This window comes from Hippocampus bargibanti, linkage group LG03 (assembly GCF_051943395.1).
Source record: "Hippocampus bargibanti isolate YZ-2025 linkage group LG03, ASM5194339v1, whole genome shotgun sequence".
NCBI classification, from domain to species: Eukaryota; Metazoa; Chordata; class Actinopteri; order Syngnathiformes; family Syngnathidae; genus Hippocampus; species Hippocampus bargibanti.
In genome coordinates, this window is record NC_142736.1 from 31355440 (window position 1) to 31381588 (window position 26149).

Consider the following 26149-nt stretch of genomic DNA (forward strand, 5'->3'; position numbering starts at 1 on the left):
AGGAGGAAAATGAGGTTTGGTTTCCACTTCGGTTATCATGTCGAAATTCGTTACACTGCCAGCCAATTGTATTCTTCGTCACTTGAGGATCAACCACTTCAGTCATAACTGCTGGGCGCCTGCCATTCACTCAAAAGGATGACCAAATTTCTACCGGCGTTGTATTTAATCCATCGTATTTCATGGCTCCTCTCATGTGTCAATTCACTGGACTCGACGCTTTTACCAAGAATGACGTTCACACGCGACGGTAAGGCAATCACTCGTTAAGCTGTTTCGACGTTATTTAAGCAGGAAATATGACGACGAAACGAGCTAACTTTACGTTCACTTTAACGTTAACAGTGTGGCCGCTGTCTTTATTTAAACTACTTATTTTAAATGCTGTTTTTTTTTACTCGTTTCCCTTCGTTGTGACTTTTAACGACAGAGTGAAACTTGCAGGTACATTTTAAAGGGACAGGTGCTTAAAACTAACAACTTGCACCGACGCTATGTACTTTGTAAAAAAAAGTGAAATGTCGTCTTTCTGTGTTTGTGCTCTGGTGCAACTTCTTACTTATTACACAGCCTCGAACGAAAACGAATAAACGTCTCCTCGTCATATCATTTAATTAATAATGTCCACACACACACACACACACACAACAAATATGGCTCGCTAATTTTTAATACAATATAATACGACACAATACATATAGATTTATATGGCGCAATAACGGCAGCTGACGCAGTAACAACTTAACGTGGGCAACTATGATATGCAGTGATCCCTCGCTATCTCGCGGTTCACTTATCGACGCTTCATTGCATCGCGAATTTCTTTCATTGGGATTTTTTTTATTACTAATAATGGCATGAAAATGTGCAAACAAACAAAGTAAAGGAAACAACACTGCAAACAAAGCAGAATAAAATGAAACACACTGGCTTTGACAGCTCATGGAACATTCTGCTCCATGAGCTGTTCTGTATTCTCAAAAAAGACAAAAAAAAAAAGAAAGAGTTCCAACAACTACCGATAACAATGTTCTTGTCTTGGAGAAAGACTTCTTCAGTAGAATTTTATTAAATGTTAATGTTTCAATACAAACCTATACAGGTCTACCGTTCGTAACATATCTAGTTCATAAGTTCGAGTATTGAAAATATGACGTGGGGTTTTGGTTTTTCTTGCGGAGGGTGCCGATAAAGCGCTGATCAGACCTCCGGCCATGTTTTTTTCCTCCCTTGAAGGGGCAGCATTTAACTTTTGTACAGCTGCCCTCATTTCAAGCTCATATAACTCCAGACCCATATAACTATAGCATTTAATTATTTTTTGCTGATGAAAGAAGAGAGTCTACGGTTTCTTACGCTGCATTAAATGTTTATGTAGTCCTAAATCTCACATTTCTGTGGATCCTGGAATTCGAGTGACAATGACAAAAACCCTGGCACTGGAGTGGACACATTTTTGCACATATCTGGCAGTGAATGAGTTAAAAGCAAGGGTGTCAAACTCATCTTTTGCAGCGGGGCACATTGTAGTTACGGTTTCCACGCAGGGCCGTTATGAATTTGGGAAAACCATCACAATATTTAACCCCCTCCACATATTGCAAATAGATCAAATTAATGAATAACTAGTTTTCAAATTTGAAGTAAAAAATAATGACTGATATTATGGTTTACATGGGACAATTTGAAATTCTTGTTCTGACTTTAGCAAGCGTCATGAAATTCCACAAGTTTGATTTGCTTTCGCGGCCCGAATAAAACGATGTTGCGGGCCAGATTCGGCCCGTGGGCCTTAACTTTGACACCGGTTATTAAAAGTGAATCAAAATCACATTCACACACAGCCGAGTGTATATCAATGAACAAAGGCGCATGTAATTAACATTTTTGAACTCAGAAAATGCAAGCGTATAATTTGTCACCATTACATGGAATGTGAACTTAAAAATCAATTGGAGTTGGTTTGAAACGACTCAAATGACCTGATTGCACACACACTTGAAACAATATCCTGCTTTTGCTAGCTTCTGTCTTGGCACATTTTCAAATTAAACTAACCAGCGTTTTAGACAGAACCCATCTCTCCATGGACGTCCTGAAGATGACCCAGATGGAAGACTGGGTGAAGCCTGTAAAGAAATCAGGCCCACTTCTCATCAGCCGCCACGTCTGTACTCACATCCTCGCCGATGCTCCACTCGCAAAAGGTAACTACGCTTCTCTTTCTGAGTCGAAGTGCTACTTTCACAGCCGTTGCTCTTAAAACGAGGTCAACTGTTGCTTGGAGGAAGCGGGTCACACTGGGCCTTTGTTTTGCAACCGTGCTTGGTCATCTTAACTTTCACCCACTTAGTCCCCACCATGTTGCAAAAACGTGTAGGTGTGTGTGTGTGTGTGTGTGTGTGTGCGCATGTGTGTGCGCGCTGATGGGATTGATACGAATGTGGAGGGGTTGGGGTCATAAAGAAGCTGTCTGAGGTCTGCCTCTTTATCTGCCTCTCGTTATGATGACACGATAGCAATAATTGTTCCGGACCACATATCAGTAAATCCATCCGGTGCGTGTATTTTCGTGCATGTGTGTGTACATATGTGTAGACGTGTATTCGAGTGAGTGTGTGTACTCACTCGTGTGCACGTGTTTGAGTGACTGTGTGCGCTACACGTCATCACAACACACTTGCAGTTCGTTTTGCTTTATTTTAGTTTTACCACACAGCAGTTACAAAACCATAGTTGCAATATGTGACTTATAACATTGTCAGAATGGGTTGTAAGGGGGGGAGGCAGAGTTTGACCCCCTATTGAAATGACTTCCACTTCCATAGTTATGTCAGTGGACATTTAAGTGGGGGTGGGCGGTAGCTAAAAGCACAAGAGTTCTGCTTTGATGGCCTGGGTGGTCTTTGATCACTTCCATTACGCCAGACCTTGATTAGCCGAATGGTTTTTTTAGAGGCCTTATGGATGTGAGCTAATATCGTAGCGACGGTCCCATCCCATTAGCGCTTTGATTGGTGGAGGGCAGGACCCGCAGTTTGCATCTATTGAAGAGGCGCTCGAGGATAAATCGTCCAGTAACAAGGCAGATTTTTCACACCACGTCCCAGGTTCTCCAAAACACAATAATTGATTTCATATTGCTTTCCTTTTAAACCCATGTTGTTGTTGTTTTTGCTTTGTATTCGCCGTGTACCTTATGGGGGGGTGACCGATGGAAATTGTCCCGGTTTGCAAGGTGGTAATGGTGGTGGCATTGTGGCAGCTCCGTGTGTATCCCGAAAAATAGTTTGTATGCCAAGGTAAAATTTTCATAAATGTAATGTTCATAAACCGAAAAGTTCGTAAGCCAAGGAGTTCGTAAACCGAGGTATCACTGTAATACCAAAATACAACTAATGTACAAATAAAATCACACAAAAGCAAACAAAGTTGCCAGAAAAAGTCACAAACCAATATTTTTTAAATCAAACAATGATTAAAAAAAGATAAAATGAAACACAAGATGAAATGAAACAAAAGGTAACTAAAATGAAAATCACTAAACTATTAGAATCCTGCTAGTTGGGAGAGTCCGGTCGCCTTTTCTACAAAAGTCGCTGCTTCCCTGACCGGCAGGTGACTGACTCCCTAACCCTGCTGTGAATTGCGGGTATTCAGTTGAATAATATCCCCATCACCGATGGAGGGATATGTTTATTCAATCAGGACATTGCGATGTCGCCGATGCGGCTGTCGGGCACCCGTCCATCTTTCCGTAAGAGCCTCTTTGGCTCCACGCTCAACGGTGGCCGAAAACCATTTGGACCTCTTTTGTTCGTCACTGTCGCGCATGCACCAAGTTTGTTTCTTCAAAATAAAATACTCAAAGAAGTAGTGGTATGTTTTATACCAGCCGTTAACTCATTCACTGCCATTCTTGAATTTATTCAGGAATTGAAAATATGACTTAGAGTGCCATTCCCAAATTTGTTCGGGTTTTGGTTTTTCATGTTTGGGTGCAGATTAAGCGCAGGCCAGAAATCTGGCAATGTTTTTTTGCCTTCATAAAGGGGCAGCGTTTCCCTTTTTTCCATGTTAGCGCTTTGTTCCAGCTTTAGCTGTTGTTAAAGTGCTATACAGTGATACCTCGGTTTATGAACCCCTCGGCTTACGAAGTTTATGAATGTTAAATTTATGAAAACTTTACCTTGGCATACAAACTATTTTTTGGGATACACATGGAGTGCCACAATGAGTTATGTGTCATTCGCGAACGAGCCCGCTCTCCTAAGAAGAAAATGGCAGCCGACTCATTTTTATCCTCTATTCCCCTGCCTTTGATAGTTCAAAGGCAGAGTGTAGACTGCAAGGTTCAAATATCCCATCAATCAGCCTGCACAAACAACCCACACAAGCCATGTGTACACTTGATGCAAAAATCTATCAACCCAGCTAAACAGAACACAATTGATGAGGAACTAGGTAAAATTATCGCAGAGAAAGCACCTACAAGGTATCATTCCTCAAGATGGTGAAAGAAGAAGGCTACGTTCCTCATCAAGTGTTTAATGCTGATGAAACTGGCCACTCCATTCCATCAAGCCATCAACGACCATCACAAAGGTAAATAAAATGACTTTATTATACTCTACAGTTTATTTCTTTAATTATAATACTATTGCACATTTATTATACATAAAATAAGGTATATTTTGTGTAGTTTTAAGGCTTAGAAAATTAGAAAGTAGAAAATTATGTTTTATGGGCACTTGGGAACGGATTATTCTCATTTTAATGGTTTCCTATGGGAAATTAATATTTGATATTCACACTTTTCGCCCGACACACTCTGTCCGGGAAGTTCGTAAGTGAAATTTGAGTAACAATGACAAAAACACTGGCACGGACGTATTTTCGCACATATCTGGCAGTGAAAATTGTTAACTTTTAAATTTTTACACTTTGAAGGCTATCTAAGAACGTTTAGTTGTTTTACAACTGTTTCCAATGTGGAGCTTTTGCTAAAAGAGCCTCGAATATGTTGTGCGGCGGTATGCTAACAAAGACGTCATTTCAAGGGGAGGGAGGAAAAAAAAGCGTCATCCGAGCTTTTGACGTCAGCGCGTTCCTCATCATCTCCACCTTTTGTCTTCCCTCCTCCACCTCAAAGCGCCTCTGGAGGTCTTTGAGTGGATAAGTCGATGAATTGTTTTAAGCCGTTCCGGATTGGACGGTGGAGGCTCTCAGCGTCTGGCGTGGAGAAGATAAGAACGCTTATCTTGCTTTCCGTCTGACCAACCTGCAAACCCCCCACCTCCATCCATCCAGGCCCCTCCTCCTCGCCATCATCATGACCTCCTCGGCATCCCTAATGAAGATACAAAAAACAAAAAGCTTTGTGAACAAATAGTCAACTCTGAAACGAAGTTTTCCAATTTATGGGAGATGCAAACTAAAGTAGACCAAGTGAAGGTTATTTTTTTTGGGAACGGGATTAACTCATTCACTGCCATTCATGAATTTATTCAGTAATTGAAAATGTGACAGAGCGCCATTCCTGAATTCGTTCTATTTAGTTTTTTCTTGGTTGAATGCTGATAAAGCGCTGGCCAGACCTCGCAATAATATTTTTTCCTTTCCAGAAGGTGGCAGCATTTCCCCTTTTTTCCATGTTAGCACTCTGTTATAGCTTCAGCTATTTTTAAAGCGCTATATAAACCACTATGTATGTACAGTGATACCTTGGCTTACGAACTTAATTGGTTCCCAGACAGAGTGTGTAAGGCGAAAAGTGTGTATCCCAAAAAAACATTAAACCATTATAACCATTAAAATGAGAATAATCCGTTCCCAGGTCCCCATAAAACATAATTTTCTCCTTTCTAATTTTCTAAACCTTAAAACTACACAAACTATACCTTATTTTACGTGTAATAAATGTGCTATGGTATTATAATTAAAGAAACTGTACTTTATAATAAAGTCGTTTTATTTACCTTTGTGATGGTCGTTGATAGCTTGATGGAATGGAGTGGCCAGTTTCATCAGCATTAAACACTTGATGAGGAACGTAGCCTTCTTCTTTCACCATCTTGAGGAATGATCCCTTGTAGGTGTTTTCTCTGCGATAATTTTATCTAGTTCCTCATCAATTGTGTTCTGTTTAGCTGGGTTGATAGCTTTTTGCATCAAGTGTACAGATGGCTTGTGCAGGTTGTTTGTGGAGCCCGATTGATGAGATACAGTAAAGTCTCGTTATATCGATATTCAAGGGAGTCCGAAAAAATATCGATATAACCGGGACTATCGATATATCCGACCCTGTTTGCATGTAATTTTCTCAGTGCATGCATAGAAATAGTATCGATATAACCGGGACTATCGATATATCCGATATCGATATAACAAGACTTTACTGTATTTGAACCTTGCAGTCTACACTCTGCCGATGAAAAAGTTGAAACGAGTCCAAATTTCAACGTTTTCTATCCATTTTGTCACCATTTCACTTTTGACTATCAAAGTTAAAACTCTCTCACTGTCGTCTGCCTGTCTCTTTCATGTTTAAACCACCCCCCCCCCCCTCACTCAAGAACGCTGCTTCTTGACCAATCGTGTGGCTTTAACCGAAGACTGGGGGCAGGGAATAGAGGACAAAAACAGTCGGCTGCCATTTTGTTGTTAGAAGAACAGGCCCGTTCGCGAACGACACATCACTCATTGAGGCAGCTCCGTGTACGAAAAAGGTTTGTATGCCAAGGTAAAGTTTTCATAAATTTAACGTTTGTAAACCGAAAAGTTCGTAAACCGAGGTATCACTGTATTTAGTGCCTGAAACAACGTCTGCCACATTTACATCGGGCGTACAACTTACAAAACGTCTCCGTGGCCGACAACTTTTTTGAGAAGAAAAAAAACAAAGAAAAGCCCACAAAAAAACAAAAGATTTTTTTACAGATAAAACGTTTGTTTTTTTCAATAAAGCAAACGTTTGATTGAAGATTTCAAAATAAGAATAAATTATTCCGATTTCGAAATCTTTGTTTGCTTTGGAAAGTTCTGAATTTCGGTTTGTTGCATTTTCGGCATTTTCGTGTCAACGCGCCGCCATCTTGGGAAAAATAAAAAACAAACAAAAATAACAAATAATTTGACAACACAAAGACACAGAGAGACATATTGTGTGGGTCCTGCAATTCAAGTGACAATGACAAAAACCCTGGCACTGGAGTGGACACATGTTTTTTTACATGTCTGGCAGTGAATGAGTTAATAAGAATCCTTTTGTAGTTGGTTTTCAATAAGCAAGCCAAACTCTAATAATATAAAGATCAAATTTCCGACAAAACAAAAGCACATTATCAGCTTTGTGATAACATAGCATCCCCGTTGCTATTTAGCAACCATGACACGAGCCTGTCACTCCTCCGCCATCTTTTTTGGAATGACAGTCCTCCCCTTCCTCGTTTTTCACCCTCGTCTTCGTCCACTTTTGCCTTCCGTGCTGGCAGCGCTTCATTACTGTCAACGTTTTTAATGTGAAGAAATGACGACAGGCAATTAACGTGTTTGTCTGGAACGTACCAGAATAAATATTTAGCGTCGAACGGGATGACCATGAGAGGGGGTTTATGCTATCAGGCTTTATTTGAGACCTAATTTCTAGACATAACTAATAAAATGGATCGTTTGTTTATTTTTTTATGAATCAAAGTCTATTGGTTCACATTCTTTATCTATTCTCTATCTATCTATCTATCTATCTATCTATCTATCTATCTATCTATCTATCTATCTATCTATCTATCTATCTATCTATCTATCTATCTATCTATCTATCTATCTATCTATCTATCTATATCTACCTATCTACCTACCTACCTACCTACCTACCTACCTACCTACCTACCTACCTACCTACCTACCTACCTACCTACCTACCTATCTATCTATCTATCTATCTATCTACCTACCTACCTACCTACCTACCTACCTACCTACCTACCTACCTACCTACCTACCTACCTACCTACCTACCTACCTATCTATCTATCTATCTATCTATCTATCTATCTATCTATCTATCTATCTATCTATCTATCTATCTATCTATCTATCTATCTATCTATCTATCTATCTATCTATCTATCCTCCCTACCTACCTACCTAGACCTACTCAGCTAGCTAGGTAGATCTTGCTATAGAGCTATATTGCTATCTAGCTATCTATCTGTCTAGCTATCTTGCTAGCTTGCTATCTTGCTAGCTTGCTATCTAGCTATCTGTCGATATAAATATATCTAGGGATTTTTTTTTTAGCATTGTGTGTCTGACTCCAGCTAGCTTATTTGGAAAATTGACGCCATCATCAAAACTGTCACAGAGTTTTGACGAGGAACATATTCTCATGCGCTTGTCTCAGATCTGGGGAACTGGATTGGCCTCTTCTAAATGATTCAACGTCATTAATTAAAGACTCATTAGCCACCCGAGCAACCCCTTAGGGGAAATGGCCGGTATCTCAATAGTAAATGAGAGCAATTACTCATTTTATCTGTCTTCAGAAAAAAACAATCTTCTTCTTTTCCCTTCAAGGGGTCGCCACAGTAAAGCAGTGACCTCCATCTTTAACAATATGTACTGTGAATATAACTTTTTTTGTTGTTCACATATTAACTCGATCACTGCCATTCACAAATGTATTCGGTCATTGAAAATATGACATTGAGCGCCATTCCAGAATTTATTCGGGTTTTGTTTTTTCATTCTTGGGTGCTGATAAAGCGCGCTGGCTCTGTTATTTCGCTTCCACGAGGGAGCAGCATTTTGCTTTTTTCCATGTTAGCGATTTGTTCCAGCTTCAGTTGTTGTTAAAGCCCTATAGAAACCAATATGTATGTATTGCATTGTATTTTGGACAGCTGCCTTCATTTCAAGCTCATATAACTCTAGACTCATATAATTTAGGAATTAACTTTTTTTTGTGATAAACAAAGAGAGTCTAAGGTTTTTTACGCTGCTTTGAATGTTTATGTAGTCCTAAAACTCAATATTGGATTGGATTTGCCTTTATTAGTCTCACAGTGGAGAAATTTACATTTCACAGCAGCAAAGTTATATTCTGTGGGTCCTGGAATTCGAGTGACAATGACAAAAACCGTGGCACTGGAATGGACATGTTTTTGCACGTCTGGCAGTGAATGCGTTAAATGGCAAATGGATGATGCGGTTTTTGGAAATGGTGTTGAAAAAATGGCAATGTCAGTGTCAGTGAGTTACAGTGATGTGAAATTTTAGATTTTTTTTTAAATATAAGAAAATTGCAATTTTAAAATGTTTTTAAAACATTTTAAATTGCCATTTTAGATGAAAAAAAAACAGAAAATCAACATTTTACAATTAAAAAAAAGAAAAAAGAAAATACCCTTTTAGATTTTTTTTAAATATAAGAAAATCACAATTTTAAAATGTTTTTAAAAAATTAAAAATTGCCATTTTAGATTAAAAAAAACAATAGAAAATCAACATTTTACAATTAAAAAAAGAAAGAAAAGAAAATCACCATTTTAGATTTTTTTTAAATATAAGAAAATCGAAGTTTTAGAATGTTTTTAATAAATTAAAAATTGGCATTTTAGATTAAAAAACAATACAAAATCAACATTTTACAATTAAAGAAAGAAAAGAAAATCACAATTTTTGATTTTTTTTAAATATAAGAAAATCAAAATTTTAATGTTTTAAAAAAATTAAGAATTGCCATTTTAGATGAAAAAAAAACAATAGAAAATCAACATTTTACAATTAAAAAAAGAAAGAAAAGAAAATCACCATTTTAGAATTTGTTTTCATATTAGAAAATCGCCATTTTAGAATATTTAAAAAAAAAATAAAATTGCCATTTTTACCATATTTTTTTTCGCCGTCATATCATTCATATTTTTTAATAAACATCAAAAAACATAAAAAAATAACAATAAAATAATAATATTTTTTTTAATTATAATTATTTTTTACTAAAAAATAAAATAATAAAAAAGCCACAATACTCGACAACAACAGATTCTGGCTTTCTAGCTATTTAGCTAGCTACTGTATCTATTAGCTATATAGCTAACTAGCTATTAGCTATCGATTCACTAGGTGTTAGCTATCTATTTGCGAGGTATTAGCTATCTATTCGCTAGCTAGTGGTCCATCGATGAAAAGGTTTCTTCAGTCCGACACCTTCAAAGAAGTACAGATGACGGCTGAAGAAACCCTTTCATCGGTATCTATTCACTAGCTATTAGCTATCTATTCGCCAGCTATTAGCTATCTCATTTGCTATCTAGCTAGCTACCTAGCTAGCTTTCTATCTATTTGAGTTACTTCCGGGTTGAGTGAACGCTGGCGCATTTGACTGCCACTGCTCATCTGCAGAAAAAAAAAAATCCTGTGACTGTAAAGTGACCTTGAGAGTTTTGAAAGGCGCTTAGACATGAAATGGATTATTACTCGCGCGTGTGGTTGGATTCTCATCGTTATTTCCCTCCGTGAGGAGTTTCGAGGAGGCGAGAGAGCGAACCGGCAGAGGAGGCTGATTGGTGGCAAGTGATGGCAATGGGTGGGTTGGGAAGGGTGTGGCTTAGCCCTATAAGAACGCTCGTCTGTATCCTCCACGCTCACGGAGGAGACTCACTTTCTAGCCTGCACTTGAGGGACCACCCCTCCAACCCCAACCTGAGGATTGTCACCCCAACACGGGTAGGAGTTCACAGGCCAGGGCGGTTTGAGGGTGGGAGGAGGTGGGGTGGATCTTGAAAAACCTGTTTGAATATTCTTAAAATAATAGTACATATATTTAATAATAGTACATCTATTGATTTATTTTCGCAGTTTATTAGACCAGATTGGCTAATTATATTGTCGTGTGGGCAGGTGCATGCTACCTATATATATATATATGTGTGTGTGTGCGTGTGCGTGTGTGTGTGTGTGTGTGTGTGTGTGTGTATGTATGTATGTATGTATGTATGTATGTATGTATGTATGTATGTAGGTTTGAGTTATTCAGGGTTGAGTGAACGCTGGTGTGTGTGGCTGCCGCTGCTCACTAACAGAAAAAAACTGTGACTGTAAAGTGACCTTGAGAGTTTTGAAAGGTGCTTAAAAATCAAATGCATTATTATTATTATTATTATTATTATTATTATTATTATTATTATTATTATAGTATACATACATAATTGAAAATTAGCTGCTAATTGAAACTTTTTTAATAAAAAGCTATAAAGTGGGCCGTGCAATATTATTATTGAGGCACTGTAAATAATATATATATATATATATATATATATATATATATATATATATACAGTAAAGTCTCGTTATATCGATATTCAAGGGAGTCGGAAAAAATATCGATATAACCGGGACTATCGATATATCCGACCCTGTTTGCATGTAATTTTCTCTGTGCGTGCATAGAAATAGTATCGATATAACCGGGACTATCGATATTTCCGATATCGATATAACGAGACTTTACTGTATATATATATTACGACTCCATTTTCCCCTGTAGAATTAGTGCGTAACCCCATCCTCTACTGTAATGCATTATAATGTGATGCGTCTTATATTAGGACAACTTTTATTTATTATATTTGATTTTTTGAAGGTGAGCCTTATAGTCTGGTGCGCCTTATATATAAAAAAAATACAAAATATACTATTTATTGGGGGTTGTGCCTTATATTCCAGTGCGCCTTATACCAGAAAATACGGTACTCAATACATATCTGATATGTACATGACATTGCTAAAGGGAAAAAAAAATCACACAATGCCTTCATTGACCATCATTTTAATTGTATTACCTTATTTTGTATTGATTCATTTTTAATCATGACTATATTTTCAAAATAAAAGCTGAGCATTCCATTTTGACCAGTTAGCTTTAATTAAATAACTTGTCCGAATGAAATTGTTCAACCAATGTGTTTTTCAGACTTACATAAATTTTTCGGCGAGGAATTAAATTATTTTATTGTATTTTTTTTGTTGCAACATCTCCGAAAGGAATTACACAGACCGCGTGAAATAGACAAACATCAAAGACCCCCTTCCGAGACCACCATCTTAGTAAAGACATGATGGGTTGGATGTGAGACGAGTAAAATCGTGTACGGTCACGGGTCACACGCCAGGATGCCATCTTGAATGTGACGCTCACTGTGCCACGTTAATCCAGAAAAAAGGCAATGTCCCCGAAACCACGGGGTCCCTCGGGGTGGGGGGTGGGGCGTTACTTTGTACACATTGGCTCACATAAGAGTTCAACATTTATGTCACAACTGGTAAGACGTCAGCCATTTTGTCGACTATAACTCACTCTGCTGTGTTAAATCACATCTTTAGTCCGGCAAGGTTATTGAATGGCAACACTTTCAATTGCCAATCAGCTTGTTGTTTTTTTTGTGTTTTTTTTCCCCCCGCCAAATCCATTTAAATACACGTTGAACAAGGTCATTAACAACATCTCACCCTTGGAGTAGCGAACAAAGAAAATCAATGGCAAATTGTCTGATGTGTGTGTGTGTGTGTTTGTGTGTGTGCGTGTGTGTGTGTCTTTGTATGACTGGTTGTGTGAGGACCACTAACATTTTATACCATACAGAGTGAGGACATTTTTGACAAGTGAGGACATTTTGGCCGGTCCTCACAAGTTTTTCATACTAAAGGCTTCTAGAGGGTGTATACATGCATCTGTTAAAGTTTCAGAGAGGTCCTCACAAATTCACCCAAAATGATTTTTTGGTGTGTATTTTCATTTCACTTAGATATACACACTTTTAACTCACTGTGTGTGTTTATGTGCGTGTGCGTGCGTGGTTAATGAGAGGAACAAGTTCATACCGCAAAAAGGAAAACGATATTTTAACCAAATTCACAACAAGGGTGAGGACTTTGAATGTACCCATTCAGAAAACTCCCTCCTGCTGTTATTTCTGGTTCAAGTCCACTTTTTATTGCTTTGTTTTTAAAGAAGTTGAAGTGGGAATAAAGGGTGACATTTAGTCTTCAAATGTAACAATAGTTCTTCTCTAATCTTATCAGCAACGGTGGTCCTCACTCCTTATCTGGAGTTATCCGGACCTCACAAAACCATTGAAACAGGAATGTATGTGTGTGTTTGCATGACTAGTCTTGTGAGGACCATTAACATTTTATACCATACAGAGTGAGGACATTTTTGACAAGTGAGGACATTTTGGCCGGTCCTCACAAGTTTTTCATTCTAAAGGCTTCTAGAGGGTGTATACATGCATCTATTAAAGTTTCAGAGAGGTCCTCACAAATTCACCCAAAATGAATTTTTGGTGTGTGTTTTCATTTTACTTGGATATACACCCTTTTAACTCACTGTGTGTGTTTACGTGTGTGTGTGGTTAATGAGAAGAAAAAGTTCATACCACAAAAAGTCAAATGATATTTTTACCAAATTTACTATAGGGGTGAGGACTTTGAATACCCATTCAGAAACCTCACTCCTGCTGTTATTGCAGTTTCAAGTCCACTTTTTATTTCTTTTTTTTAAGAAGTTGAAGTGGGAAATGGGGTGACATTTAGTGTTCAAATGTAACACTAATTTGTCTCTAAAATTATCAGCAACGGTGGTCCTCACTCCTTATCTGGAGTTATCCGGACCTCACCAAACCATTGAAACAGGAATATGTGTGTGCGTGTGTATGTGAGTGTGCGCGAGCCTACCGCCACCTTCATTAATTGACCCGAGGTGATTAGACATATTGAACAAGGGGAATTGGATTCAGCTTACCGTGCCTGATTGTAATAAGCCCACCATTGCAAGAATCCATACCGTTTTAAATCCGACAAAAATGTTTCAAAATTAAAGTAAAATATATTTGAAAGCGATATCTACCTCTGCTGTTTAGTTTTTGGTAAGTTTCTTTGTGGTCTGTTGTCGTTTCTTTGCCTTCATTCTAAATGTGTATTTATTTCCTCTTCTGACAACAAGCGACATTGTTTTGATGAGCACGAGACAATTAGCATTTCAGTCAACCTGATTGGTGATATGGATTAGCTCGACTTCTATCAATAGTTTAAACAAAAGTGGACAGATTGTCTTTTGAGTGGGCTAGATAAAGGGAAGTTAATGTAGTGATGTGAATAGACTTAAATAAGGAGGCATTTTAGCCCTACTTACAAGGCTTGGTGTTAGCTTAAAGGACAACCGACGCCTCCGGACAAGTTGTGTCCATAATTTGTAAAATGGCTTCAAATGACTTCTACTGAGCGTATTTTACAAAGATTCCACCGCAGTCTTGTTTTTGAGTTGGTGACGAGTCCGTACGTGACGTCACTAAAGGAACGCCCCTGACCGAGAAAGCGACACACAATGCATTTTGGGTACTTTGTTTGGTCTGAAAACTTCGTGTTGATCCGTGTTGATGGCGAAATTAGAATGAAAACACATAACGCGATGGTCAATCGTTATGTGTTGCACCAAGACTACTATTTGATACAAGTTGACACAAATTCCCAGCAGACAAATCAGCCCATTTCCAACGGAGCTTGGGCGCCATCTTGTGCATTTTCTGGGACGCTACATTGGAGTCGTGACGACGATTACAAACATGTATGCTTTCCTCTTCAGAACTATTTGAATCATATTCATAACTGGATGAGTAACAAGAAATCATCTTCTCCCAATCTGAAGCCATTGTTTTGATTCTCGAGCAAGGCACGACGTACTGGCGTCACAAACTGGGGGCGAGACTTTCTGTAACTGCCCATTTCCGGTTTCATTTTGAAGTCGTTTTTGGACACTAGGTCATTTTTATTGGTGTTTTTCATTTGACTAAAAATATCAGCCTGCATGTTTTGGGTATTTTAGATGCTATAAAACGTTTTTCTGATGTCAGTTAGGAAACAAAAAAAATCATGTCGGTTGTCCTTTAAGGCTTAGAAAATTAGAAAGTAGAAAATTATGTTTTATGGAGACCTGGGAACGGATTATTCTCATTTCAATGGTTTCTTATGGGAAATTAATTTTTGGGATACACACTTTTCGCCTTACACACTCTGTCTGGGAGCCAATTAAGTTCGTAAGCCAAAGTATGACTGTATAGAGCAATATCAGGAAAATTGCTTCAGGGGGATTACTTCACTGGAACAAAAAAAATGTTTGGATTTGAAACAAATCTTTCATGACAGCAGACCTGGCACTTTTCGGAAAGACGACCTGCATGTCTATAAAAATGTAAATACTCGCAAGGAGCAGTTAAAGATTAATATCAAGCTTGTAATCCAAACTCATTGCGAACGCCGCATGCAAATAGTTGGTCAATTATTCCCCTAAAAAAGGACCATGATGAGGAAAAACCACCTCAAAATTGAGTCACCAGTTCAAGTTACGTATTAATAATAATAATAATATGCAGTGTGCTCAACCGCCCGTGAATAATCCGGCTTTCGGTCACCGGAAGTCATTTATTTTTCAAGCTGCTCATGGGAGAAAAGCAATCATTGAGAAAAAATAAACTACTGGATAAGTGCAATGTACGACATATTCTTTTTATTCACGCTTGGTTCGACACTCTTTTGAAAGAACTTCAACAGTTCTTTCTGTGGATTGAAAATTTTTCATGTCACGGGAAGTCATCGGACATATTCTACATACTTGGCAATAAAGATGATTCTGATTCTGATTCTGATAGTGAAATGGTTTAAAGGACAACCGACATCACTTTTTTGTTTCCTAACTGACATCAGAAAAATGTTTTATAGCATCTAAAATACCCAAAACACGCAGTATGAGATTTTTGTTCAAATGCAAAATACCAATAAAAATGACTTAAAGTGTCCAAAATCTGCAAAAAAAATGGAGCTGCGAATTGGGCATTTTCAGAAAGTCCCGCCCCCAGTTCGTGACGTCACGCCAAGACGCATTGCTGGAGAATCAAAACAATGGCTTCAGATTTGGAGAATATGCTTTCTTGTTACGCATCCAGTTATGAATATGATTCAAATACAGTAAAGTCTCGTTATATCGATATTCAAGGGAGTCCGAAAAAATATCGATATAACCGGGACTATCGATATATCCGACCCTGTTTGCATGTAATTTTCTCCGTGCGTGCATAGAAATAGTATCGATATAACCGGGACTATCGATATATCCGATATCGATATAACGAGACTTTACTGTAGTTCTGAAGAGGAAAGCATACATGTTTGCAATCCATTAAAGAATTTATTCCGTGTCATTTTGAGGCAACATTGGGGGTAAATTTATCACCAAAAAAAAAGGCAGAAAATGGCGACCGAGCTCCTGTGAGGAATTAATCAGCCTGTTTCCACAGGCTGATAAATTCCTTATATGGAGCTGGGTCGCCCTCTTCTGGCTCTTTTGGATTGGATTGGATTGGATTGGATTGGATTTTTTGGTGCAACATGATGTTTACAGACCAAACAATACAGCAAAATGCATTGACGTGATGGAAGGACTGCTACAATGTGTCCTTTTTTCGGTCAGGGGCGTTCCTTCAGTGACGTCACGTACGGACTCGTCACCAACTGAAAAACAAGACAGTTGCCCAGTGTAGAAAATATCCTATATAAATAAAGTTGCCCAGTTTTGGCCTTGCTTAATCGCAGCAGAGCTCCACCAGCACAGACAGTAATAACCTTAATTAGCCAGTTTAGCTTGCAGTAAATCAGTCCATTAAAATCTAATTAATTGCTTTCAGGGAGCTCCCGGGAGGACCTGACAGTCGACGGGATATTTTAGCTCAATTTAAACTGCATAGTTTCTTATTTACATTGAGGGGGGGGGGGAGAGAAAGATAACAAAATAAACTAATTCAACCAGAAGCGAGATTTCAGCTAGCAGTTATTAAAGGAAATAATAATAGCAAAATAAATAAATAATTAATTAATTACACTAATAAAAAATATTACACTAATAAATAAATAAATAAATAAATAAATAGATTAATAGATAAATACATAATATAATAAATAAACAATGTAATAAACAAATAAATGAATTAAAGAGTACACAAATAAACCAAATAAAATAAATATGTAAATAACAAATAAAAAAATTAATACAATAAATAAATGAACAAACACACGAATAATCAAATAAATAAATGAGTACACAAATTAATAGAAAAGTAAACAAACAATCTAATAAATAAACAAATAAATGAATAAAAGTCTATACAAATAAACTAAATAAAATAAATGTGTCAATACACAGATAAATAAATGCAATAAATAAACAAATACATAAACAAACACACAAATGAATGACGAAATAAATAAATAAACGAGTACACAAATAAATAGAGAAGTAAACAAACAATATAATACATAAACAAATAAATGAATAAAAGAGTACACAAATAAACTAAATAAAATATATGTGTAAATAAATAAATAAATAAATAAATAAATAAATACACGAATGAATGAAAGATAAAAAAATAAACCAATTCAACCAGAAGTGAGATTTCAGCTATCAGTTATTAAACAAAATAATAATAGCAAAATAAATAAATACACAAATAAATAATTACACTAATAAAAAATATTACACTAATAAATAAATAAATAAATACACGAATGAATAAATGAATGAATGAATGAATGAACGAGGACACAAATAAATAGATAAGTAAACAGTCTAATAAACAAACAAACAAATAAATGAATAAAAGTGTACATTAAGAAATACACTAAATGAACAAATACATAAATAAATAAACACATGACTAAATAAATAAATAAATACGAACTGTAGCACCTTCAGAGTCATTTTAAATATCCATCCCTAATAGCAAATGAGTGACTTTAAATGAAAGGGTTCAAAAACATTACTAAATATTTGGCCTCTAAGCACCTCAGCTATATTTTAAATCTCAAACATCGACACTGATCAAGCCGTAAAAGTCTACCATTTTGGACCGAGGCAACCATTTTGGAATCGGTTCATTCATTTCTAGGAATCCTCTCAAGGAGAACTCGTCCTCTCGATCTTGTTAACTTACGAGTACATCGGCAGGCAAACGGGTGATGCAAAATTGCAAATCAACCACAAAAAAAATTAATTTCATACGTTCAGACACTTCCACTTTGGCGGTGTCCTCATAGAAATATTAATAAATCACGTTCACCAGTTCCATGTCACACTGATTGTCATTGACCTTTGCTGAGCACACATTTTACAGCCCGGTGGAGATAACCAGCTAATTGCGCAGACTTGACAGTAATGTCACAAAATAGACGGAGATATGACGACCGAATATTTTTTTTTTCTCAAATAGAAGGCGCTTCTGTGCTGATTTGCATACGTGTGTGTGTGTGTGTGTGTGTGTCTATAGGGGATTTTTTTTTAATGAATAATTATCGAAATATTTCATATAAGCTTCTATATGAGAGTGACTAGAAGTGAAACATTGACTCATTGTCTGGTAGGCATTGATAAAAGGAGATGTTTCATGAGTGGAAAGTTCATTTCTTCCTGCGCTAAAATGTGGTTAAAAAACAAACTTTTTCCTCATCTCTTTTTGTATTAGTAACTGTCAATTTTCAACTCCACCCCTCAAAAAATGTCCTTCTAGCTCTTGAAGCATATCAGTGAAGACACAATCATTCTTATTACACCGACGTGTGGGCAATTCGGCTTTTCCGTCATTAGGTCATGAGCGCCACTTGTGATTTTTGTTGTTGCGGTGGTGCTCAAGCAAGATGTCTGCCGCTAATAAGGTGTATTGTTCAATTCGTATCTGCTCTTTTAAGGCTGCTCTTCAGTTTGAAGAGTCAAAGTGTTTTGTTTGTTGAGTCGCTGCCATTGGCGACCGAACTGATATAACCCAAAAAGGCTCGCTTGAAATATAATTTTATTTTATTTTATTTTATTTTATTTTATTTTATTTTATTTTATTTTATTTTATTTTACTTTATTTTATTTTATTTTATTTTATTTTATTTTATTTTATTTTTGGAATGTGAGTGGAAACCGGAGTACCCGTAGAAAACCCACGAAGGCCTCGGGAGAACATGCAAACTCCATACAGAAAGCCCAGAGCCGGGTTCGAACCCACAACCTCTTTACTGTGAGGTCAACATGCTAACCAGTCACCGGAATAGATGAATTTAGCAAAATTGCAAAATATTTATATTGCTTTCAAAACATTTTTGTGGAAGAATGGTGGGAGAATGTTGATGAATTTTTGGCCTTCTGGAATTTTCTGAAAATGTTTATTAGGCATAATCCCCCAAAACGTTTTGAAACAGCAATTTTGACGTTGTCCTTGAAATGCAAGTTTGTATGAGAAAAGTTAATCTGATAAACAAACAAAAAAACACTTCCTGACATATATTAGAAAGATGAGTAAGATTTAATTGCAAAGCATAGTACAGTGATACCTCGGTTTACGAACCCCTTGGCTTAAGAACTTTTCGGTTTACGAACGTTACATTTATGAAAATTTTACCTTGGCATACAAACTTTACTTTGGCATACGAACTTTTTTTCATACACGGAGCTGCCTCAATGAGTGATGTGTCGTTTGTGAACGAGCCAGTTCTTCGAGCAACAAAATGGCAGCAGACTGTTTTTGTCCTCTATTCCCCGACCCCAGTCTTTGGTTAAAGCCACGTGATTGGTCAAGAATGCAGCAGTGAGGGGGGGGGGGGTTAAACATTAAAGAGACAGGCAGACGGCAGTGAGAGAGTTTCAACTTTGATAGTTCAAAGGCAGAGTGTAGACTGCAAGGTTAAAATATCCCATCAATCAGGCTCCACAAACAACCCGCACAAGCCATCTTTACACTAGATGCAAAAAGCGATCACCCCAGCGGAACAGAACACAATTGATGAGGAACAAGGTAAAATTATACCAGAAAAAGCACCTACAAGGGATCATTCTTCAAGATGGTGAAAGAAGAAGGCTATGTTCCTCATCAAGTGTTTAATGCCATCAAGATATCAACGACCATCACAAAGGTAAATAAAACAACTTTATTATAAAGTACAGTTTATTTCTTTAATTATAATACCATAGCACATTATTACACGTAAAGTAAGGTATAGTTTGTGTAGTTTTAAGGTTTAGAAAATTAGAAAGGAGAAAATTATATTTTATGGGGACCTGGGAACGGATTTATGGGGACCTGGGAACGGATTATTCTAATTTTAATGGTTTTAATGGTTGAATGGTTTTTTGGGATACACACTTTTCGCCTTACACACTCTGTCTGGGAACCAATTAAGTTCGTAAGCCAAGGTATCACTGTACATAAATAGTGGTTTATATAGCGCTTTAAAAATAGCTGAAGCTACAACAGAGTTTTATCTAGTTCCTCGATAAAATTATCTCAGAGAAAGCTCCTCAAGATGGTGAAAGAAGAAGGTTACGTTCCTCATCAAGTGTTTAATGCTGAGGACTCCATTCCATCAAGCCATCAACAACCATCACAAAGGTAAATAAAATGACTTTATTATACTGTAGGGTTTATTTCTTTAATTATAATACAATATCACATTTATCATACATAAAATAAGGTATTTTTTGTGCAGTTTTAAGGCTTAGAAAATTAGAAAGTAGAAAATTATGTTTTATGGCCACCTGGGAACAGATTATTCTCATTTTAATGGTTTCCTATGGGAAATTATTTTTTGGGATACACACTTTTCGCCTTACACACTCTGTCTGGGAACCAATTAAGTTCGCAAGCTAAGGTATCGCTATATGTAGAATATACAAGGAATTTGTCTCCGGTAGAACACGCTGCAGTAGTATCATCATAAAAAAATTGCAAAGAGGCACTATACAGTTATATTTGGGGTAATATTTAGAGCGTTAATGACGAGGGGGGAACACGCTGTTTAAATATCTGCTGGATCTGGTGCGCATGGTTCTGTAGCTGGAAAAAGTGGTGGGCAGGGTGCGGAGGGTCGAATTGCATTTTCCACGCCCTTGTTTCGATTCTTGCAGTGTCTCATCTTCATATTTATCCCGCAGACCATCATGAAAACGCTGTTGGTGCTCCTGCTGCTACTTTGTGCTGATATCGCGCACGGCGACTGTCAAGATGACTGCCAGTCCTGCAGCCTCCTCCTGCCCAAACGGCTCACCTTCAATACGATGGTGAGTACACTAGCTATCTAATAGCTATATAGCTATCTATCTGGCTATCTAAAATCTATCTAGCTATTTAGCTGGCTGTCTATTCGCCAGCTAGCTAGCTATTTGCTTTACTATTTGAGTTACTTCCGGGTTGAGTGAACGTTGCCGCGTGTGGCTACCGCTGCTCACCCGCAGAAAATGTTATCTTGTGACTGTAAAGTGACCTTGAGAGTTTTGAAAGGCGCTTATAAATGAAATGTATTATTATTATTATCATTACACATTGCACGCACTCTCACACTCGCGCACACGCTGGCTATTCGTTAAGCTTTTCCTTGACAGACTCCATTTTCATTTGCTGATAAGAGCTAAAGCTTCCACTTCAAACTCTGCGTGACTCAACAAATTAGCCTTTTGGCATTTGACTTTGACTAATTTGTTGTGGCTAATTGATTGCTTGCGCTCGCCTCTCTGCGAGTCTGCACTGGAAAAGACGTTTGAGGGCATGAAGAAAAAAAAAAGGCATAAATGATGATTTATTGCCTTTTGATAGCACAGATCAGATCAGTTGACACTTATTTGTCATGATTTGTATTGACGAATGTTAAAGGACAACCGACATCTCCGGACAAGTTGTGTCCATAATTTGTAAAATGGCTTCAAATGACTTCTACCGAGCGTATTTTACAACGATTCCACCGCATATAGCTATATTTTACGTTTTAAGACTGGTGCTGAATATTCAGGAAGTCTTGTTTTTGAGTTGGTGACGAGTCCGTACGTGACGTCACCAAAGGATCGCCCCTGACCGTAAAAAGGACACATTGTAGCAATCCTTCCATCGCGTCAATGTATTTTGCTGTACTTGTTTGGTCTGGGGACCTCGTGTTGCACCCAAAAGCCGCTAGAAGGCCAGAAGAGGGCGTCCAAGCGCCATATGAGGAATTTATCAGCCAGTGGAAAAGGAGGTGGCCACAGGAGGTCGCCATTTTGTGCCTCTTTTTTTGGGTGAGAGATTTCCCCCCAATGTTGCCTCAAAATGGCACAAATAAAATCTTTAATCGATTGCAAATGTATGCTTTCCTCTTCAGAACTATTTGAATCATATTCATAACTGGATGAGTAACAAGAAAGAATCTTCTCCGAATCTGAAGCCATTATTTTGATTCTGGAGCCAGACGTCCTGGCATGACATCACGAACTGGGGGCGGGACTTTCTGAAAATCCCCAGTTTTCGAGCTCATCTTGTGGCAGTTTTGGGACACTTTAAGTCATTTTTATTGGTGTTTTGCATTTGACTAAAAATATCAGCCAGCTTGTTTTGGATATTTTAGATGCTATAAAACGTTTTTCTGATGTCAGTTAGGAAACAAAAAAATGGTGTCGGTTGTCCTTTAAATCATAAAGTGAACGGGATGCCAACATTTTAGTTGATGGGAACAAGTGGAAACAATAGATCGAATGAACGGGCCAAAACACAAACCTCCAAATATTTGGATGCTTAAAGGACAACCTATGTCACTTTTTTTGTTTGTCCTTCCGTATCAATTCGAGCCGTTAGGACTCCAATGTAGCTTCCCAGAAAATGCACAAGATGGCGCCCAAGCTCCATTAGAAATGGCCTGATTTGTCTGCTGGGAATTTGTGTCAACTAGTTTCAAATAGTGTTGGTGTAACACACAAGGATTCACCATTGCATTATTTATGTATTTTCCTTCTAATATCGCCATCAGAACGGATCAACACGATGTTTTCAGACCAAACAAAGTACCCAAAATGCATTATGTGTCGCTTTCTCGGTCAGGGGGCGTTCCTTTAGTGACATCACGTACGGACTCGTCACCAACTCAAAAACAAGACTTCCTGAATATTCAGCGCCAGTCTTAAAACGTAAAATATAGCTATATGCGGCGGAATCTTTGTAAAATACGCTCAGTAAAAGTCATTTGAAGTGATTTTACAAATTATGGGCGCAACTTGTCCGCAGGCGTCGGTTGTCTTTTAAGATAATCTGAACTGAAAATGTCATAAAAAAGTTTCATGATTTTGTTCATAATTTTTGGTAGTCCCCCAAACCCCAAATAAAATGAGACATCTGTTAAATGTCAATGACTCATGTGCGATTCGTTCTCGTAACTTCCCGTTTTTGAGGCTTTTCTTTCTTCTGCAATAATCAAAAAAGCCATGCTGGGTTAATCCTTTCATATTTTTGTCCCTGTCAGGAGTGTCTTTTTGCGTGTCAGGGTTCCATCTCCCCGACATCTTCCTGGGACACCTGCCGTGGATCTTTATCTCTGTCACCGATGCCCAAAAGATCCCAGGAGGAGGTGGAGGCCATCTTCCCACCCGAGGAGGAAAACGATGTAGAGGACCAAGAGGAGGATCAGCCCTTGACCTTGCAGCGGTTCGATCACATGACCCGAGATCTGGACCTGAACGAAAGAGACCCGAGTACCCACGATCGCCCGCCCTTGGATGAAGAATACGAAAACTCCGACGACAGCGACGTAGCTCTAAGCGTCTCCAAGCGTTTCGGCGGCTTCCTGAAAGGCCGTCATGGCTACAGGAAGTTGATGGCCCCTGCGAGGTCCTACCAGAAGCGCTACGGCGGTTTCATCGGCATCCGTAAATCGGCACGCAAATGGAACAACCAGAAACGTTTCGGGGAGTTCCTGAAACAGTACCTGGGTATGAGCACTCGGGCTACAGAGTACAACAGCGTCTCGGAGGAGCTCAGCCGGCACAACCAAGTGTAGGGCGTCAACCAACACCCCCCCCCCCCCCCCCCCCCCCCCCCCCGTACCACCCTCCCTAAGGTCCTGCTCATAGCCTCAGATGGATTTACACTACAGGGACCAATTCCCAGTTAGTGCCTGTGTGTGGACCGTCTGTTTACATCCGCTGTGCTGTCAAGTGACACATATTTGATATGAATGTGCTTATTGGTCGCTTCCTCTAGTCTAAATTAAAGATATTTCATCTTTTTTTGGGGGGTTTTGTTTCTGTATGTCTGTGTAAGCTCTCAGTCGTACAGGAATGATCCATCGATGAAAAGGTTTCTTCAGCCGTCATCAGTACTTCTTTGAAGGTGTTGGATGTTTCGCTTCTTATCCAAGAGGCTTCGTCAGCGAACTAAAATTTTTTGCTGGTACTTTTCGGTATATATATCCCTACTGTCCAATTTTGTTAGTTTATTCAATACATTGTAAAAATGACAATTGCAAAGAGGGACTGAACAAATTCTCAAAAAATACTTTATCAACATTGCAGGGAGAATACTAGTGAGCCTCAATCGGCAGTACATATGCACCTAAAAGCTAGCAACCACTCATTTGACGACAATGAGGTTAAAATCTTAGCGAAAGAAAATAGATGGTTTGAAAGGGGAGTAAAAGAAGCTATTTTCATAAAACAGCAAAACTCTTCACTAAATCGCCATGGTGGGGTGAGGTTCAATTTGGATCGTTTGTGCAATAGACTTCTTAGGAAACATAGGCTTAGTTATGCTGATGAGGTGATACCAGAGCAAATGGGGCAATCAGGCCAGCCGTAGACCCCATTTTCAGGCAGGACAATAGAAGTAATCAGTGTAGCCGCAGGGAGTAGTGCTCTGCTCCCCCCCAACCTGAGAGCAAGGACCATTCATAGCAGAGTCTGGCACCGCCACGTCTGGACAGTAGGGATATATATAGGGCCTAAACTACCAGCAAAAGATTTGAGTTCGCTGACGAAGCCTCTTGGATAAGAAGCGAAACATCCGATACCTTCAAAGAAGTACAGATGACGACTGAAGAAACCTTTTCATCGTTTGTTTCTGTATGTCTTTGAAATGACTGGTTTTACTCTGCTACCATCTTGTGGTTAAAAAGATAACTTCATCACCTAAAGCCGAATGCTAATGCTAATGCTAATGTGTGACACGTTGCCAATGGATTATATTTAAAAAAAATCATAATACAGTGATACCTCGGTTTATGAACCCCTTGGCTTACGAACTTTTCGGTTTATGAATGTTAAATTTATGAAAATTTTACCTTGGCATACGAACTTTTTTCAGGATACACACGGAGCTTCCTCAATGATTGATGTGTCGTTCGCGAACGAGCACGTTCTTTTGACAACAAAATGGCAGCCGGCTTGTTTTGGTCCTCTATTCCCCGCCTCCAGTCGTCGCTTAAAGCTACGCGATTGGTCAAGAACGCAGCACTGTGGGGGGAGGGGGTTACAGACAGAGAGAGAGAGTGAAGCCATTCTCCAAAAAACAAAATGGCAGCCGACATTTTTTTTGTCCTCTATTCCCCGCCCCCAGTCTTCGGTTAAAGCCACGTGATTGGTCAAGAACGCAGCAGTGAGGGGAGGTGGTTTAAACATTAAAGAGACAGGCAGACGACAGAGAGAGTGTGACAAAATGGATAGAAAACAGTGAAATTTGGACTCATTTCAACTTTATTCATAGTTCAAAGGCAGAGCGTAGACTGCAAGGTTAAAATTCCCATCAATCAGGCTCCACAAATAATCCGCACAAGCCATCTGTACACTTGAGAATATGCTTATGGTTATTACACACGATGTATCATACTAACAATTGATGTGTGGTATTTTAACTTACCATTGTGTTAGGTTTAGTATTTGGGTTATTGTAAATATCTGAAATGTAAAAATATCTCCATAAATAAAAAGAGACATTTATTTCTTCTGTGGCTCGTCATGCAGCAAATGTTTCAGTTGTCCTGGTCTGTTTTCTTCATGGTAGAATTAGTCTTTGAACTATTAAGGTGAGCCCAGTAGATAGCTAATAGCTAGCCAGCTACATAGCTAGCCAGCCAGCCAGATAGATATTGTACAGTAGTACAGATAATCGATCAAATACATTTGTGTTTTGATACCAGTGACGTAATACAAGAAGATAGTCGCCTCTAAAGTGTCCTTGAGAGTTTTGAAAGGCGCTTAGAAATAAAATGTATTATTATTATGTATTTCAAAACAAATCCACCCCGTCGCTTTTACGTTGAAAATCAAGCG

At 38.3% G+C, this 26149-nt stretch overlaps 1 protein-coding gene across 8 annotated transcripts; it reads left to right on the forward strand.

Annotated features, from left to right (window-relative positions):
- On the forward strand, positions 1-25823 carry LOC148900965 (prepronociceptin-like). 8 transcript variants are annotated; one of them, XM_088993076.1, is made up of 4 exons: positions 3-250; positions 2062-2207; positions 21023-21148; positions 23350-25823. In XM_088993076.1, exons 2-4 carry the CDS (start codon positions 2190-2192, stop codon positions 23881-23883), a joined length of 678 nt encoding a protein of 225 aa, XP_088849202.1. In that variant the 5' UTR covers positions 3-250; positions 2062-2189; the 3' UTR covers positions 23884-25823. The 8 variants fall into 8 exon arrangements, with proteins under 8 accessions (XP_088849208.1, XP_088849202.1, XP_088849201.1 ...); XM_088993075.1 differs by having other exon boundaries at positions 2070-2207; XM_088993077.1 differs by having other exon boundaries at positions 2074-2207.
- The last annotated feature ends 326 nt before the right edge of the window (positions 25824-26149 follow it).